A 17082-nucleotide genomic window follows, 5' to 3' on the forward strand; every position below is an offset into this window, starting at 1 on the left:
GGGTGGCCACGACAGGTTTTTGGGGAGCTCCAAGGGGGTATTATACAAAAGAGAAATGGAAGCATAGCGCGGCTGAGGGGTGTAGGGATTTAAATGGTGGGCGTTTAGAGGTTTCTTGGCTGAAGGTGCCAGGACCGTGTGAAAGGGCTCAGACACGGTGTTGGGCATGGGTTGTAGGTGAGTGGCTACGTATTAGGCCTGAGGAAGTTGGCTTTCTGCGGGTGACTGGTGATGGTCAGAGTGGCTAACTTTTGGGCAGTGGTAGGTGGGGGGAGGGCCAGGGGGAGGGGTATTTTAGGCTCCATGGAGGAGGGTTTTAACCATAAGAGGGGGATTAAGATGAAGTTGACTCCCTGGTAGGACAGGACAGTCAATCTTGGATGAGACAGTGTGATCAGTCTGGGGAAAGAAGGACGTGAATAGCCTGAGACTGAGGGGAAGGTTGAGCACCTAGAGGAAAGAGCGGGTCTGTTGTTGTGAAAACTTAATGGGTCAGATCCTGGCATGCAGTATGTGAAGAAGTCAGTAGTGGGGATAGTAGATAGTAGATAGTAGGAGGAGCTGGAGCTCTGAGGGATGGTGTCAGGGCAATGGAAGAAATATTTTGCCTGTGAATAAAAAATGTGAAAGGCAGCAGGCTCACTGTTGGCTCTCTGGACTGATAAGTAGCAGATGTTTTTAGAGGCAGCTGTTTCCTTGCCCCCTCTCCAATGGTCTAGTCATTATAACTAAGATCAATAGCCACTGAATTCCTTTGCTAAAAGGAGGAAAATTATTAAGTGGAAGTTGATTTTGTTAAGTTCTTAAATTTTGAGATGTATTTGAGAAGGTAAAAGGTTACAGGAATACTAAATGTTCTGTTACAGGACCTCATGTAGAAATAATTTTTATATTATTTTGCATATAGTAAGGGCAATGCCAAGCTACAATGCTTGTTAAATGGTAAGGTTTGGCAAAGAAGTGTACCAGTTTAATCTTAAATATTACTTTCAGTAAAGTTGCTCAAGTAAAGCAAGTGCCTAAGAACTGGCAGATTCAGTTTATAACCCTAAGCCTAAGTGTAAATGCTCTTACAGATTTAAATGGAACAGTGCAAGTCTTAGTTGTGCGATCTGCATTCCATTTACTTTTGGGTTCCTTGTAGTTCAGAGGCAGAGAGAGATCTGCAGGTGGACATGGCACAGTATCAGTGAATATGGGAGAAGAATGCTTCTGATGTCCAAGGAAGATGTAATTGGTTTCATTTTGCATCAGTAGCTTTTTTTTTTTTTTTTTTTAAACCCTTTAGGGAGATATTTGTTGTTTTGCTAAATAATATCCTAGGGAACTGCAAGAAATAGTTTTCTAACATAAGGAAGAACAGTTTTAATGATGAGAGTTATCAAATACTTGCCCAGCACCATTTCTGAGTTTCTACCTCTGGAGGTACTGAGTACTTAAGGCCCTTGATGAACTGAGCTGCTTGACCCTGCTTCATTCAGGAACAGGTGATCTCCAGGGATCCCTTCCAGACTCAACGATTCTGTGATTCTGTAACTAGCAGTCCAGAGCTTCTCAGCTTGCATTAATTTGGGGATCAGTATTCTTCAAACATATCTGTGTCTCTCCTGATACACAGGAAAACTCTTCAAAGGGGTCTTCGAAGACCTTGGCTTGAGCATCGCTGTCCAGTTCCATAGGATATGTAAGGTTTTTAAGTTCTTACAGGGCTCATCTTCAAGGTGTTGCTGCCCTAGGCTTTAACTGACTTTGAATTTTGGTATGAGAACAATTTGGTTGGTATGATTTGAACTGGTGCCACATATACACAGTCTCAGTTGCTTGTTAAAGTCTAACCCAGCTATTTTTTGTTAATACAGAGAGAGGCCAAAAAAGCAGGAACTGAGCCTGCATGAAGATTTTTTTCCAGAGAGTGTGATAAGGTACAGTGCTTCCATTTTATCTTTACAGAGCAGTGGATTTTTTTCCTGTTGACTTGCTGTTTGCAGTGCTAATCCTAGTGGTGTCTTTTAAGACTTAATGTTTGGCCGGTATTTTCCAGAACCTTTTTTGAGTTACGTGGTCTGTACTGTGTAAAAGCCCTAAATCAAGTTGATTGTGAAGGGCTGTGTTTGCTGTGGTTTTTTTAATAGCGTTCTTTGATGTTCAGGAAGAACTTTGAGAAGGTGGCAGTCTGTACGCTCCAGCCACCATGTCTGGAATTGGCAATAAACGGACGGCTGGAGAGCCTGGCCCTTCTGCACCCCCAGAGAAGAAGGTGGGGGTTGAAGATTCGGGGACCACAGTGGAGACCATTAAGCTGGGTGGTGTTTCTTCAACGGTATGTCTTCCGTGCACACCCTTGCTCAATCTGTTTTAATTTTTTTCCCCGGGAACAAAAACGTGTCTGTCTTGTGCATGAGCCCAGTGGTCTGGCTCGTGAGGCGTGTGCCCTGACTTGTGGCTGTGTGCAGGAGGAGCTGGACATCCGGACCCTGCAGGCCAAGAACCGGAAGCTGGCGGAGATGCTGGACCAGCGGCAGGCCATTGAGGATGAGCTGCGGGAGCACATTGAGAAGCTGGAGCGTCGGCAGGCCACTGATGATGCCTCTCTGCTGATTATCAATCGCTACTGGAATCAAGTGAGTTACAGGCTTTATTTTATATCCATTGTTCTCTTCCTCTGTTCCACTGCGCTCCTTTTGTTCACATCCGTTCTTTATCTTGTCTCGCCTGTCCCGTCATTCAGTTTGATGAAAATATCCGTATCATCCTTAAACGTTTTGACCTGGACCAAAGTGTTGGAGACCTTCTGACTGAAAGGAAAGCGCTAGTGGTACCGGAACCTGAACCAGACTCAGACAGCAATCAGGAGCGCAAAGATGAGAGGGAGCGAGGTGAGGCGCCTGGCCGGGGACGGTGGACAGCATGGGTTTCAGCTGTGGAGAGTGTTGGCGTCCCTTTCTGAAGGGTGCTGTGTTGTCTGCCAGAGCACACTTAGAATTTGCACCTCTTTGTGTTCCCAGGTGAAGGACTGGAGCCGGCATTCTCCTTCCTAGCCACTCTAGCCAGCAGCACCAGTGAGGAGATAGAGTCCCAGCTGCAGGAGCGCGTGGAGTCCTCCCGCCGTGCTGTTGCCCAGATTGTGGCACTGTATGACAAGCTGCAGGAGAAGGTGGAGTTGCTGTCCCACAAGCTGAATAGTGGAGGTATGACCAAGGAGGCTGATACTCCAGAATCCTCCAGAATGTCTTCCCAGCTGTTTAGCCAATGACCAGGCCCAACAAAAATGATAGCACCAGCAGGAAGATGAACCAATACACAGACTGTGTTGTATACAAGAAGGACATTCCATGAATGATCACTGGGGGTACAAACAGATCAATCAGCTGGTACATAAATGACACCACCCCCAACGATCCCACAAACGACATGACTCGGCCCACAACAGGTGGTACAAACAGTGAACCGAGGTTGCCCACAGTTGGCATGGGAAACAGCCAGACCAGCCAGTTAAACACATAAGAGAAAGGTGCCCACATGGCGACTCTCACCTGATAGACCCGCATTCACAAAGGCCTAAACAGAGCAGGGCCCAGCTCCAGGGAGAGTCAGGAGGTCTGCCCTGAACCAGGAAGCTCTGGGGAGTGCACTCCACAGACAGACACTCCTGACTCCCTGCCAGTGGTCCCAGCTTTTATCCCCAAGCAGACCCCTGACCTTTGTCAACTCACTGCGGGACCCCTGGGGCTCATTTCCCTTCTGGCTCTCCCTGCAGGGCCGGCCGCACCCTGGGGGGAAGCTATAAGGCAAACTCACCCCCTCTGTATGAAGGGCTGTGGGAATCACCCATATGTCAACCTTAATTCAGGGCTTGGAGTTCAGACCTCAGGATTTCACCAGCTTAGACATGATTCTGCATTGTAAATGTTAAGGCCTAGTCTTTCTCTACTCATTTATTTTCCAAAATAAATTGGCTTAGCTTTCCAAGCTTAATAGCCAAATCCTCTAATTAAAATCTAGTACTACATGCCAGAAGTGTATTTTAACTACCTCTAAATTTGAATGCTGAGAACTTTGTGCTGTTTGTTGGGATAAGGGAAGGCTTGTTTGTGTCAGTAGTGTGTTCCTGCACCTGAGAATGTAGAGATTACAGCTGAACCTTGAAACCTAGCTGTCCTTTTTTTAACCTTTTGGATGAAAATTTCAGTGGAATATCAACTCATACTTGGTTTGCCTGCTGTCCAGAGCCTTCTATAAGCTCTGATTGAGGAGCTGTAGCAGATCTGGCATTGTTGTAATGAAGCATTGCTGTCCTTAGTTGGCTGTCTTAAATGCTGTAGTAGCATTGGCCTTAGTGCAGAGTGAGCCTGTTCTCAGTTGCTGTAGTTGTCTGGTATGTTGGCTCAAGCTACCTGTTGTAGCAGTTTTATGCATGAATTTGATCTGCATTAGGGTGTTAGTGGGTTACAAGGGCATGTTCTGTGTTGGTGATGCACAGCTGGAATGACCTCTGGCATTGGAGGATGGTAATGTGACAACCAGCAATGTGTAGTATGTTAAACTGTACAGCCTTTTCCAAGTCAAAGCTCTGTGTGGCTGGAGATCAGACCCTCGTGAACCACCTGCTGGAGAGATAAGCAGGCAGAAGATAACCCCAGAAATTTCTTTTTTCTTTGTTTGTTATTTAAGAATTAAACCCCAGTCTTCTTTGACTTCCCTTTATTTCCTTATCTTTTTTGCGTCTTTCAGATATTTCATTGATGGAGGAAGCAGTCGTAGAGCTCAATGCCTATCTCTCACATGAAAATGGACGGCTGCAGGAGCTGGCTGATGTTCTTCAGGAGAAGCACCGCATCATGTCTCAGGAGGTATAAAAAGGAGAGAGAAAGAAATCTGCTTTGGGGTCCTGCTTAGAATACCTGGTGGAGATCATATTTGGAAGGCAGGTTATTGCCTTGGAGAAGGACAGAAGCAACACCGTTTGAAAGTTCCCTGCTGCACAAATGTTATGGAAAGGGTTGCTGTTGTGGAGAACTTTACACAGATCTTTCAGTGTGATTTGGATTGATTGGCATGTTATGAACTGTGAATGAAAAAGCATAACCAAACTAGTGAGCTGACCTGATTTAATTTTGTAAGAGAACAGCAGAAGTGGAAGTTCTTAGCTTCTTAAAGGAGCTAAGGTGCTTTTTTAAACATCTGAGACACTTGATGTGACATCCTTGGCATTTCAGATTCATTGATTTCTGTGGATCGCATATGAATGTGTAATGACATTAATTACAAGGTGATGCAAATTGTTAAGGGATTCACATATTTGTTTCAGAGCTTTCAGTTCCTTTATACAGCTGGCCTTGCTCAGTGTTAGACCTTTGAGCACTTCAGTGGTCTTTAGAGTAGATGAACATACGGACTGGAATTTTTTTTTTTTTAAATGGCACTAAGTAGGCTGAGGTGGCTGCCTCTGTACTCTGCCAGGATTACTAGCTTCTTGCTCTCCCTCCATTTTAATTTTTGTTGTTCTTTCATTACTGTATTGGGATTGAGACAGTGTAAAATTCAGGACAGTTCATTGAGTACTCTGTCATCACAGCAAAAGATGGGTGCAAAGCACGTGAATCCAGGTTATGATGAGTAAAAGAAAAACCAATGCTGAGCAGGGTCAGGAAGTGATGATGCTGTTCAATATGCTGGCTGAAACACCGTTTTGGTTGCAGTACTCCAAGCTGCAAGAGAGAGTGGAGACAGCAGAATCTCGGGTGTCTGTTCTGGAGACTATGATTGATGACCTTCAGTGGGATATTGACAAGATACGCAAGAGGGAGCAGAGGCTCAACCGGCACTTGGCAGATGTTCTGGAACGAGTAAGCACCATCCTCTTTGCCAGGAAACCAGAGAAATGGGGGTAGTTTTGAGGTGCATTGCCTCGTCTTAATGGTACTTTGCCATGAGAAGTGAGAATCTGTAGTGTACCATCTTTGGGCCTGAATGTGCTGTATCAGCAGTCTTGGTGTTTGATCAGGTATTGATGAAATCTGTTGCCTTTTTTACAGGTAAATTCCAAAGGCTACAAGGTGTATGGAGCTGGGAGCAGCCTCTATGGGGGCACAATCACCATTAATGCACGCAAGGTAATGTCAGGGGCTTGGCTGTGGGCAGGGGGAAGAGTAAAGTCAGGGAGAGCTTGTGCATAGGTCTGTAGATTGGGACAGAATTTAGATACCTCATTTGTCACAAATCTGGGTGAGTCTGGGCAAGACATTTTGTCTGTGTGCAAGTTTTCTACGTATAAAATAGACCTAGCAAAAGTAGAAGGCTGTCTCATTGGGTGATGTTACCTGACTGTTAAGTATGTGATTTCTGTTACTCTGTAACAGTTACTTCATTATTACTTTCAGTAGATACATTAACAGTAGGATTTACAAGCAGTTTGTCCCACACAGTTTGAGGAGATGAATGCAGAGCTGGAAGAGAATAAAGAGCTTGCTGGGAATCGCCTCAATGAGTTGGAGGAACTGCGCCAGGATCTTGAGGAAGTAACAACACAGAATGAAAAACTCAAGGTAGGATGTCTGTACCTATTTGATGATGAAGGTTTTCTGGGTGGTTGATGCCCTCTGTCCTGTGGGCTGTGCTGTGTCTGCAGAAAAACTCTTTAGTGTTACATTGTTCTGTACTTGCTCTTGAGCTGGGTTCTGTTCAGTACAAGGTACAGCTTGGCAAGTTGGTGTGGCTCACAGTTCAGTGCATTGGTGACACCATGTGGCCATTATTGAGAACAGTGTTTCTTATTTCCTGTTTCCCATTCTGATCTATTCAGTACATTTTAGTAATGTCTAGTTAAAACTGAGTTCAGCAAGTATTGACTACTCTTCCACCTTCCCTCAGCCCCATGCAAGTGGAATCAGAGAGCTGCAAAAATGAGGGAACTTATGTAGGAGAGCCAGGCTCTTGAAGAGTTGATGAAATTAAATCTCTCCCAGTGTGACTCAAAGGATAGACAGGAAACAGCATATGAGTTTCTTAGGTCTTAGAGTGGGAACACAAAAAACTGTGGCTCTGCAGTAGGTAAATATATGACATAGAGAATAAACTAAATTTTATCTTGCATTAACAGATCTGTTAGCTCAGACATTGCTTACAATAGGCTGATAACCTAAATTTCAGAGAGGAGATTGCAGGAACCATCATGAGGCATCTCTGAACTCTCTTTATCCACCTGAGTTTATTTTGAGAGAAACACCATCTGGATTACAGCTTTGTTCTTCTCCTAATTAGTATTAAACTGTATTTGTGTATGTATGTGTCTCCTTCATTGCTGGTAGTCACAATCATTTGCTAACTTTTGTTTTTTTTAGGGAAAATTCAGATTTTCTATTTCTCCTTTCTTTCATTTGTCTTGTGCTGGAGTGGGTGTTTGAGCTGGTCCAGAGAAGGGCAACAAGGCTGGTGAAAGGGCTGGAAAACATGCCTTGTGAGGAGCAGCTGAGAGAACTGGGGGTGTTCAGTCTGGAGAAGAGGAGACAGAGAGGAGACCTTATTGCTCTCTGCAGCTACCTAAAAGGAGGTTGTAGTAAGGGTGATGTTGGTCTCTTCTCCCAAATTATTGATGAAAGGACAAGGGGAAATGGCCTAATGTTGTGCCAGGGAAGATTTCGATTAGATACGAGAAAGAATTACTTCACTGAGAGAGTGGTGAGGCACTGGAACAGGCTGCCCAAGGGAGGTGGTGGAGTCATCCTCCCTGGAGGGGTTAAAAAAACGAGTGGATGTGGCACTTGAGGCTATGGTCTAGTGGTTAGGGAAAAGTTGGGAGGAAGGTTGGACTGGATGATCCTGGAGGTCCCTTCCAGCCATGGTGATGCTATGATTCCTTTCGGCCATTATGTCTCTCAATGGTAGAAAGGTAACATAATGGCTACTTGCACTTGTAATTTTCTAGTTCTCTATCATACTTTTCTGTGTGCCCATTTATTTAGGTGATGATGGTTTTACAGTAAATCCCTTGAAAAGGTATATTGTGTTCTACAGGCTCGTATTTTTGAAAGAAACTTGCAGAACCTGAGAGTCAGAAACTGTTGCCATGTGTCTGTGCAAGAGAAACAGCCTGGTGCATATAAGAGAAAGCACGGGCTTTGTGAAGTGACACTGAAGCATATCACTTGCATCAACTTCAGCAATGCTGTTAAAGTTCTGCTTTTGCCTTTGCTTGTGGCAGCCTGATTCGCTGTTCTCTGGTCTTGCAAAAGAGAGACCAAAGACAAGGAGATAACTTTTGTTCTGTGGCATCTTCTTGTGTCCTGACCAGGTTGAGCTGCGACGAACGGTGGAAGAGGCTGTGAAGGAGACCCCAGAATATCGTTGCATGCAGTCCCAATTTTCTGTTTTGTATAATGAGAGCCTCCAGCTGAAGGCACATCTGGATGAGGCCCGCACCCTGCTTCATGGCACCCGCACCACACACCAGCGCCAGGTGGAACTAATTGAGGTAATAGCTCTGCCCCGTCAGACTAGGGAGCGTTGTCATCCCACTCCTCACCTCTGCAGGGCCTGGGTGGTTCTGGGAGTGCTCAGGAAATTCATCTTCCTCGCGATAACTCATCTGTTGTGGTACCTCACGTTGCTGAGGTGAGAGAGACACGTGGGTTACAGCACCAAGCTCTGTCTCCCTCTTCCTCCTTAGAGGGACGAGGTCAGCCTTCACAAGAAGCTGCGCACAGAGGTGATTCAGCTAGAGGACACCCTGGCACAGGTCCGCAAAGAGTACGAGATGCTGAGGATAGAGTTTGAACAGACACTTGCTGCCAATGAACAAGCGGGTATGGAGTTTTTCTGCTCTGCTTAAGAACAAACAGCCCCTCTCTCCCCCAGTGCCCACTAGTGGCTGTGTTGCAGGAAACACCTGGTTTTATTCTTTGTTATTGTTAAATGCTTGTTATGGAAGGTCTCGGTCTCAAAAAACAAAGCTCTTCACATGTCTCTTGGGAGGCCAGTTCCATGTTACCTGATTTCCTTTTAGATGTTGCAGAATACATACATTTTGCTAATAATCTGGTTTATGACAAGAGTGTTTTGGGATTAACTTACTGTTTTGAAATGACAGCCTGGGTAGGAAACCAGTATTTTTCAAATTTCATCAGAGAAAGTAAATAAGTTATTTCTAAAGCAGCATTTAAATTGTAGAGATTTTTTTTTTATAGCATGACACATTTTCCATAGGAATATGGGGTAAAAAAAGTAATGTTAAGGGGAAGTTAGGATAAGGATTTACAAAGACTTACGGTTGTGTTTAAAATTGGAATGAATTTTTCTCTGAATGTGTTGCGTTGCTCTGTTGTGTGGCAGAATGATAGTAGTCTTATTGTGGTTCTTTGTCATTGTCACCTAGCTTGTTCTCTGTCTCTGTGAATGTCCTTGCAGAAGGCTGGCAAAAGTGTGGTTTATTACAGTTGTCTTTCTGTTACTGTAGGCCCAATTAATCGGGAGATGCGTCACCTCATCAGCAGCCTCCAAAATCACAACCACCAGCTGAAGGGAGAGGTGTTGAGATACAAGCGCAAACTGAGGGAGGCCCAGTCTGACTTGAGCAAGGTATTGGAGTGGGGAATGCCAGAATAGAGCAGGAAGTGCATAGGAGGAGGAATGCTGTCACCCCTGCCTGCAGTCAGCCTTTCTGATACGGGGTGCAGGATGCAATGAAGTTTTCAGTGGAGCTTTGCACTCCACTGCTTCCACTTACCAGATGAGTGGTCTCCTTTGAAGCTGTGTAGTGCTCCATGAAAAATAGAAGCAGTTACGGAGGGGACATGGAAGCATGGATCTGAGAAGACCAGGGAAATGGGGTAAGGTAGACTTCTGGCTAAAAACTCAAAGGTTTGTTTTCTTCTGTGTCTTCTTTCGTGCTGTTCCACAACAGATCCGTTCTCGCAGTGGTAGTGCTCTCTTACAGTCCCAGTCCAGCACTGAAGACACAAAGGAGGAACCTCCTGAGATCAAGCAGGAGCCTGATGATCCTTCTGCCCAAGTGTCTGTCCCCAAGGCTGCTTCTGAAGATATTAATGAAATGAAGGCCAGGCGAGACGAAGAGGAACGGGAGCGAGAGAGACGGGAGAGGGAAAGGGAACGAGAGAAGGAAAAGGAGAAAGAGAGAGAGCGAGAGAAAGAAAAAGAGAAGGAAAAGGAACGAGAGCGGGAAAAGCAGAAGCAGAAGGAATCTGAGAAGGAAAGAGAGTCCAAAGAGAAGGAGAAAGGGAAGCATGAAGATGGAAGAAAAAAGGAGGCTGAAGTAATCAAGCAACTGAAAGCTGAGCTGAAGTAAGAGTTGTTGTCCCTCCCTTTCCTGCCTGAGTGGTGCCCAGACAGGGCTGTTAGTGCGACATGGCTTGCAGCGTGCTCTTAGGAGATTAGCTTTCCTGGAGTGAGAGCTTTCTGGCTCCCTCTGTATCTGGTTACGGAGGGTAAATTACAAATTACTACATTTGGACAATGTAATAATGTTTCTTCTAGGACAGTCTAAATCATTAACCACCAAATTAGGTACTTTATGGTGGTGGATACATGAGGTAGATCTTGGAAGTGCTGGGTTAACAGTTTGATTTGATAATCTTAGAGGTCTTTTGCAATCTAAATGACTTTGCAGTATGGGTCGAGTAATCTTTAGCTGCTTCTGTCATAACGATTGTGTAAAGCTTTACAGCAGCAGGGTATTAGTAAAAGGCACAGTGGTCTTCCCTGTCTTGGATCAGTACCAAAGTGCAGATGGATAGTCTGTTGGTTAGTGTTAGGGTGCATGTTTCCCCCCCACTCCACTTCTCTTGGCTTTTCAGCCTGAATGTGTTTCTATTTAGCCTCCAGCCTGTACCTTGGCTATTACACGTTGTTGCAGTAAGGTGAGCCATGGATGACTCCAGTGGGAAATAGAACATTGCTCCGATGCTGGATGTGTAACAGTGTGGCTTTCCTGCTGTGTTCTCACAGTTGTCCTTTTCCCTGACTCCAGGAAGGCCCAGGAGAGCCAGAAGGAGATGAAGCTGTTGCTAGATATGTACCGCTCTGCCCCAAAAGAGCAGAGAGACAAAGTACAGCTGATGGCAGCTGAGAAGAAGGCAAAAGCTGAGGTAAATCTCATTTCTCTTCCCTTTTCCTCATTAGCATGTTACTTTAAACTTCTTTTTGTTGCTCCATAGCTGAACTGTGTTGTTTCTGTCTTCACAGGAGGTTGTTCCTTTTCTCATCTTTGTCAGCTAGGAGAGCAATTGGGTTAGTGTGGATATGAGCAGGGGGATTGTGGGATGGCCTCCTCTGGGAAGGGATGGTCCCTTTGCCTGGGCTGAGGAATGTGGCTCCTGCTTTCTCAGCTGCAAATTCAACCAGTAAAGCTGAGCACACATCCCAGAGACATGAACACACAGAGGACACTGACATGCCAGTCAGACTGCCACAGACACTGTGCTGCCTTCAGCAGCATGTACAGAACTCATAAAATATAAGCATAAACAGCCGAGTCCCTTCCTCCTCTTCAGCTGGTAGTGATAGAATGTCACTAGTGCAGGCACACACACCAGTCTCTAAGTTCACAGGCAGTGTGCAGATCCCTCAAGCACCAGCACAGTCCCTCTGTGCAGCTCGTGCTCCTGTGATCCTGGGCCCTCTTACCTTCTCCACATACAGGTCTCACCTGTAGCTTGCACTTATTCCTTGCAGTACATGTACACATGAGATAGAGACATGGATTATACGCAGAGATAGTGAAGGAGATATTTAATAAGAAGGTACAGGAAGATAGGACAGGCCTTGGTGATCATGCACAGGGCTGAACCAGACAAGTGTGTCCCTACTGCCCCCACGTTATGTGTGACTGGCCCTTTTTATACCCATCGATATGTAACCTCAATTTGTTCATCCTTGCTCTCCCTTCCCTTGAGTGTCCCGCCTGGATTTGTACAGCTCTAAAAAGTCCCACAGCCCTCCCAGTCCAGGATCTACCCCTGGTTTACACTCTTACCAGTTGCAAAGTCCAGGTTGACCTTCCTGGAAGTCGTGCCTGTAATTTCTTGGTAGCCTATCAGCTATTGTGACTGGGCAGGTTTGTTTCTTGTCTTTGTATCCATGTCTGTTCTGTCAGGTCTGGGTCTCTGTATATTTTATTCCTGATTTCCCTGCTCCCAGCCTCCCTTCCTTCCCTCCATCCCCCAACTTTTCCAGTTGTCAAGGTCCACGTTCAGATCCTGCTCTGGTAAAAGATGCTGTGGAATTTTCAAAGTTTTTGAAATCAGGTTCTTGGGCGTACAGCCCATCTTAGTGGTCCATCTGCCAGTAATACACTATACTGTCAAGATGAAATGGGTTTTCTTTTGCCATGCTTTGAAGGGAGTTTATCCAGAGTTTCAGAGAATTGTGTGGAAGACATGTTCTTAATAGTGTTCAGGCCACATTCTTGCATTTAGTGTCATTTCTGTTCTGTGCTTACTGTAGCTGGAAGAACTGAGGCAGAGGGTGAAAGACTTGGAAGAGAAGGAGAAAAAGGAGAGTAAAAAGATGGCTGATGAGGATGCCCTCCGCAAGATCCGAGCAGTGGAGGAACAAATTGAGTATTTACAGAAGAAACTAGCCATGGCTAAGCAGGTGAGAAGTTCCTAATGAGTTCTGTCTTAGCTGGAGCACCTGGGAAAGCACAGCCCTCAGGTTACAGCCAGGAAGATTACCTGAGAGAAGGGACTTCTGTCTGTGTGTGCCAGAGATGTGAGTTTTCTCCATATTTATCAAAGGGGAAAAAAAAACAACCAGCCAAAAACCCAACCATATTCATAAAAAAACCCCAACACCAGAGTGTCACAAAGCTCATGGCGGGAGGTGGTGGGGAATCTTTCACTGTTTGTGGCCTAGGTGAAGAGCAGAGGAGAGCTGGCTGGATCAGCCTTTAGGAGGGAAGTTACAATTTTTAAAAGTATTACCAGCACATTTCATGTAATTCATACATGTGCATGGAACCACGATACACCACCTTCCACAAAAAGGGCTAATCCAGTGATAGGAGAGCAGAAACACTTCAGAAGGGGAGAGGCAAGCCAGTGACTGGACATGGACTTTTCTGGAATTCAGATTCTTTTCCATATGGTGCAGAACTGTTCTGTCTTATCGCTTACACCCTTAATGTTGAAGTGGCCTAAGTGAGTTTAAGGGTCTTGACAGCCTGTTAATTGGAAGCTGTTGAGTTGTCCTGGTGTAGTATTCTTGGCCTACTGTATATTACAGCTATTCAGCCAGCTGCCTGAAGATGGGACTCAGTTTCTGCCCAGTTCTGGCAAGGACTGTCTCACAGCTGATTTTGTCAGCCAACAAGCTACTGTCTTGTGAAAGCTTGTGGAGGTGACCATCTCTTCTGCACCTTCTTATTCAGGGCATCTCTGGTGTGGTGCAGACTTCCAGGGAACACTTTTTTCTGGTTGCTGGGAAGATACTGTTCTCTGATACTGAGACTTCTTCCTTCATCTGTGCTAGATTTGTTGTCTCCGAGTAAAATGTTCAGGCTTGTTGTAGGGGCGTATAGGAGACTGTTTTCCCAGAGCCTGTGATTCTTTCTCAGGAGGAAGAGGCCCTGCTGTCAGAAATGGACGTCACAGGCCAAGCCTTTGAGGACATGCAGGAGCAGAACATCCGCTTGATGCAGCAGCTGCGAGAGAAGGATGATGCCAACTTCAAGCTGATGTCAGAACGCATCAAGTCCAACCAGATCCACAAGCTGCTGAAAGAGGAGAAGGAGGAGCTGGCAGACCAAGTGTTGACACTGAAGACACAGGTAACCTGGGAGAAGGAGAGAGGACAACAGAGCTGACAGGGGAAGGTGGAGGTGCTGTGACACCTCTGGAAGGCAGCTAAGCCCCACACAGAGGCTTGCTTCCTCCCACCCATTGGGTTGGGAGAGAGAATCAGAAGGACAAAGGTGAGAAAACGGGTGGGTTGAGATAAAACAGTTCAGTAGTTAAAGGAAAGCCCTGTGCACAACCAAAGCAAACCAGGGAATTATTTTACTGCTTCCCATTGGCAGCAGGTGTTCAGCCACCTCCAGGAAAGCTGGGATCCCTCGTGTGTAATTGTTAGTTGTGAAGACAAACGTTGTCACTCTGAACATCCCCTCTGCTTCCTGCTTTCCACCAGATTTTAGTGTTGAGCACAGCATCCTATGCTCTGGAATATCCCTTTGGCCACTCAGGGTCAGTTGTCGTGGCTGTGTACCCTCCCAGCTTCTTGTGCATCCTCAGCTTACTTCATGATGGGCAGCACGAGATGCAGAAGGTCTTGATGCTGTGTAAATACTCTTCAGCAGTAGCTACAGCAGTAGTATGTTATTGATACTGTTTTGTTCCCAGTTCCCAAATCCAAAATACGGCACCATATGAGCTGCTAAGAGAATTAACTGTATTCCCTGCCAAAATCAGTATGGGAGGGAACGTTCCTCTAATCAACCAAGGTATGCTGCATCAGACTTCAGAGGAGCCTGTCTTAGAAACAGTCTAAAGCGTCCTACATGTTCATTGCCATGGAGAGCAGAAGGGAGAAGGAAAGTGGGAAGTAATTTTCCTGTCAAAACAGTACTTCTGCGTATATATTCTGCCATCCTTGGAACTAGTGTGGAGTTCATTGCTTCCTTGCAGCAATTCTCTAAGCCACCTTCCAAAAACTACAATCATTTTGTGACTATTTGACTGCTAAGTTTTAAACTTCACCAGAGAGGTCTGGGTGCAGCTCTGAGACTGCTGGTGTGCCTGTGTTCAGGGAGAGAGAGGCAAGCTGAAGAAGTACTCATCAGTGCTGGGGAAGGAGGGTCGTTCTAGCATGCAGCTTTAATACCAGCTCTGAAGACCTGCAGAGCATGCATTTGAGTCCTGTGTACTCCTGTCCCTTCCCAAGGTGGATGCCCAGCTGCAGGTTGTACGTAAGCTGGAGGAGAAGGAACACCTGCTGCAAAGCAGCATTGGGACAGGTGAGAAGGAGCTGGGGCTCCGAACGCAGGCCCTGGAGATGAACAAACGCAAGGTGAGTGGCTGCTTGATTTCCTCTCGGGTTGTAAGGTGGAGCTGTTGTCCTTGGTAAGTGTGGAAGGCTCCTGTCTGTCACTGGTGTTATGGAACCTGGTACTCCTTGGTTTTGGACTAGTGGACCAGAAGCCTCAAGGGTCCTAAAGAGATTTCTGATCAAAGTATTGTAGGTTGATGTTTCCTCTGAGAAGGAGGAGGAAGTAATAGGAGTTTCTGTGAAAGCCTTGATTATAGAGCTAGAGTAAGGTGTCTTTAAAAGGAAAACTACCCTGAAAGAAGATGCAACAGGTGCATGAAGTTAACTGGGATAAAAACCTTTATAGTAAAGATGGGGTAAGTAAAAGAAAAATATGGCTGGGGAATGTCAAGATCTTTAACAAATATCTAGATAAGATAAATAAAGTAGGTCTTAGGAGTAAAATAAGACTAAGTCTCACGGTTGATGGTACCTTTGTTGTTAAACCTTTAGTAGAAATGCAGAAATGACATCAAAACAGACAAAGTAAAGCAGAAATACCACTGTGAAGAGGAGATGAGGGATAATTCAGCACAATCACTTGTGCTTAATACCATCATCAGTGGTATGGAGGGAGCTCAGATATGAGATTCATTGGACAGTCACGAAGTGATAGAACTGCTGAAGAGAGAAAATGAACACATCTTTCAGTTCTGTCTAATCCAGCTGTAGAACTGCCTCTAGACAGTTTAGTGGAGAAAATATAGAAGGTGGAGGGCTGAAAATACCTGAACAAGAAGCAAACTGTGGTCAGCATTTTCCTAAGTGACACACATTGCAGTGTGATAGGGGTTGGTTCTACAGACAGGAATATTGAAGCTAAAGGATTAGAACTTGTTAATACTAAGATATTTTGCTGTTGAAGTAATGTTTGGGGATCAATTCCAATTACTCCATTTGGAAGTAACAAAATTAGATTGGAAAGACAGATACTCAGCAGCCAGAGGACTGTGAGCAGTCTTAGTTGCCAGGCAGAGTGACTAGAAATCACTAGAGCTCTTTTCCCATGTTTGTTATTTCAGTACTGGTTTTATTTTTCAGGCTATGGATGCAGCCCAGCTTGCAGATGATCTGAAAGCCCAGCTGGAGCTGGCTCAGAAGAAGTTACATGACTTCCAGGACGAAATTGTGGAAAACAGAGTAACTAGAGAGAAGGAGATGTTCAACTTCAAAAGGGCTGAGGTACATTCTTCATGCACAGGCAGATCTTTCAATATCTGTCTGCTTTCATGTCTGTCCTCCTGTGCACTGACTTGGAGTGGGTTCTAACTACACTGATTTTTTGGGCATCTAGTTTCAATTTGATCCCAGCTTCCTTGGGTCTTGGCTCTTTTGTGTTTTGTCCACTGATAACTGACAATGTGGCACTAGGTGGTAATGTCATCTGTTGTAAGTCTGCTGAACTATTTAGGATGAAAGTATGAGTTGAGTGACTTAGCCAGGTGCACTGTTGGCCATGTACTGGTTCTCTTTGGTCCCTGGAGAAGCTGTGACAGAGAATATACTGCTCATTTGTTTGGTCTCTTGTTTTTATGCAGGAAGATATTTCTAGGTTACGCAGGAAGCTGGAGACCACTAAGAAGCCTGACATGGTTCCCAACTGTGATGAGATACTAATGGAAGAAATTAAGGATTACAAGGTGAGTAGCAATCTCTGTCAAATTTCTCTTTACTTTAGTTAAAAGGCTGTGTAGTCACCTTTTCAGCATTTGACATCTCTTGTCTGTACTTTGGCACTGAAGAAGCCACCTCCTCCTTGTGAGGAGCGGAAGGACCTTCACCACCAGTCGTCTTTTAACACGGCCAGTGCAGTGTGTCGTGCCCTCACTCTGCTCTCTGCCCCGCAGGCCCGGCTGACCTGCCCCTGCTGCAACATGCGCAAGAAGGACGCTGTGCTCACAAAGTGCTTCCACGTCTTCTGCTTCGAGTGCGTGAAGACGCGCTACGACACCCGGCAGCGCAAGTGCCCCAAGTGCAACGCTGCCTTCGGTGCCAACGACTTCCACAGGATCTACATCGGCTGATGCGCCCCACCAGCCGCCGGGC

General features: G+C 45.5%; 1 protein-coding gene across 1 annotated transcript; it reads left to right on the forward strand.

Moving 5' to 3' along the window:
- The first annotated feature begins 2116 nt into the window (after window positions 1-2116).
- Window positions 2117-17060, forward strand: RNF20 (ring finger protein 20, E3 ubiquitin protein ligase). The gene is made up of 19 exons (XM_008950165.1): window positions 2117-2320; window positions 2454-2621; window positions 2729-2876; window positions 3006-3188; window positions 4732-4850; window positions 5700-5846; window positions 6036-6113; window positions 6426-6545; window positions 8291-8470; window positions 8666-8801; window positions 9452-9573; window positions 9899-10296; window positions 10982-11099; window positions 12457-12606; window positions 13568-13780; window positions 14893-15018; window positions 16078-16218; window positions 16575-16676; window positions 16884-17060. Exons 1-19 carry the CDS (start codon window positions 2192-2194, stop codon window positions 17058-17060), a joined length of 2955 nt encoding a protein of 984 aa, XP_008948413.1. The 5' UTR covers window positions 2117-2191.
- Window positions 17061-17082: the final 22 nt, after the last annotated feature.

The sequence above is a fragment of the Merops nubicus genome, unplaced genomic scaffold, assembly GCF_000691845.1.
Source record: "Merops nubicus isolate BGI_N331 unplaced genomic scaffold, ASM69184v1 scaffold28201, whole genome shotgun sequence".
Lineage (NCBI taxonomy): Eukaryota > Metazoa > Chordata > Aves > Coraciiformes > Meropidae > Merops > Merops nubicus.

What these genes read in the sequence shown, in the direction of transcription:
- RNF20 (XM_008950165.1), top strand. Translation starts at nt 2,192, where the DNA reads ATGTCTGGAATTGGCAATAAACGGACGGCTGGAGAGCCTGGCCCTTCT. An exon ending in CCCAGTCTGACTTGAGCAAG is followed by an intron (nt 9,574 to 9,898) that starts GTATTGGAGTGG and finishes GTTCCACAACAG; the next exon opens with ATCCGTTCTCGCAGTGGTAG. An exon ending in AAGAAATTAAGGATTACAAG is followed by an intron (nt 16,677 to 16,883) that starts GTGAGTAGCAAT and finishes TCTGCCCCGCAG; the next exon opens with GCCCGGCTGACCTGCCCCTG.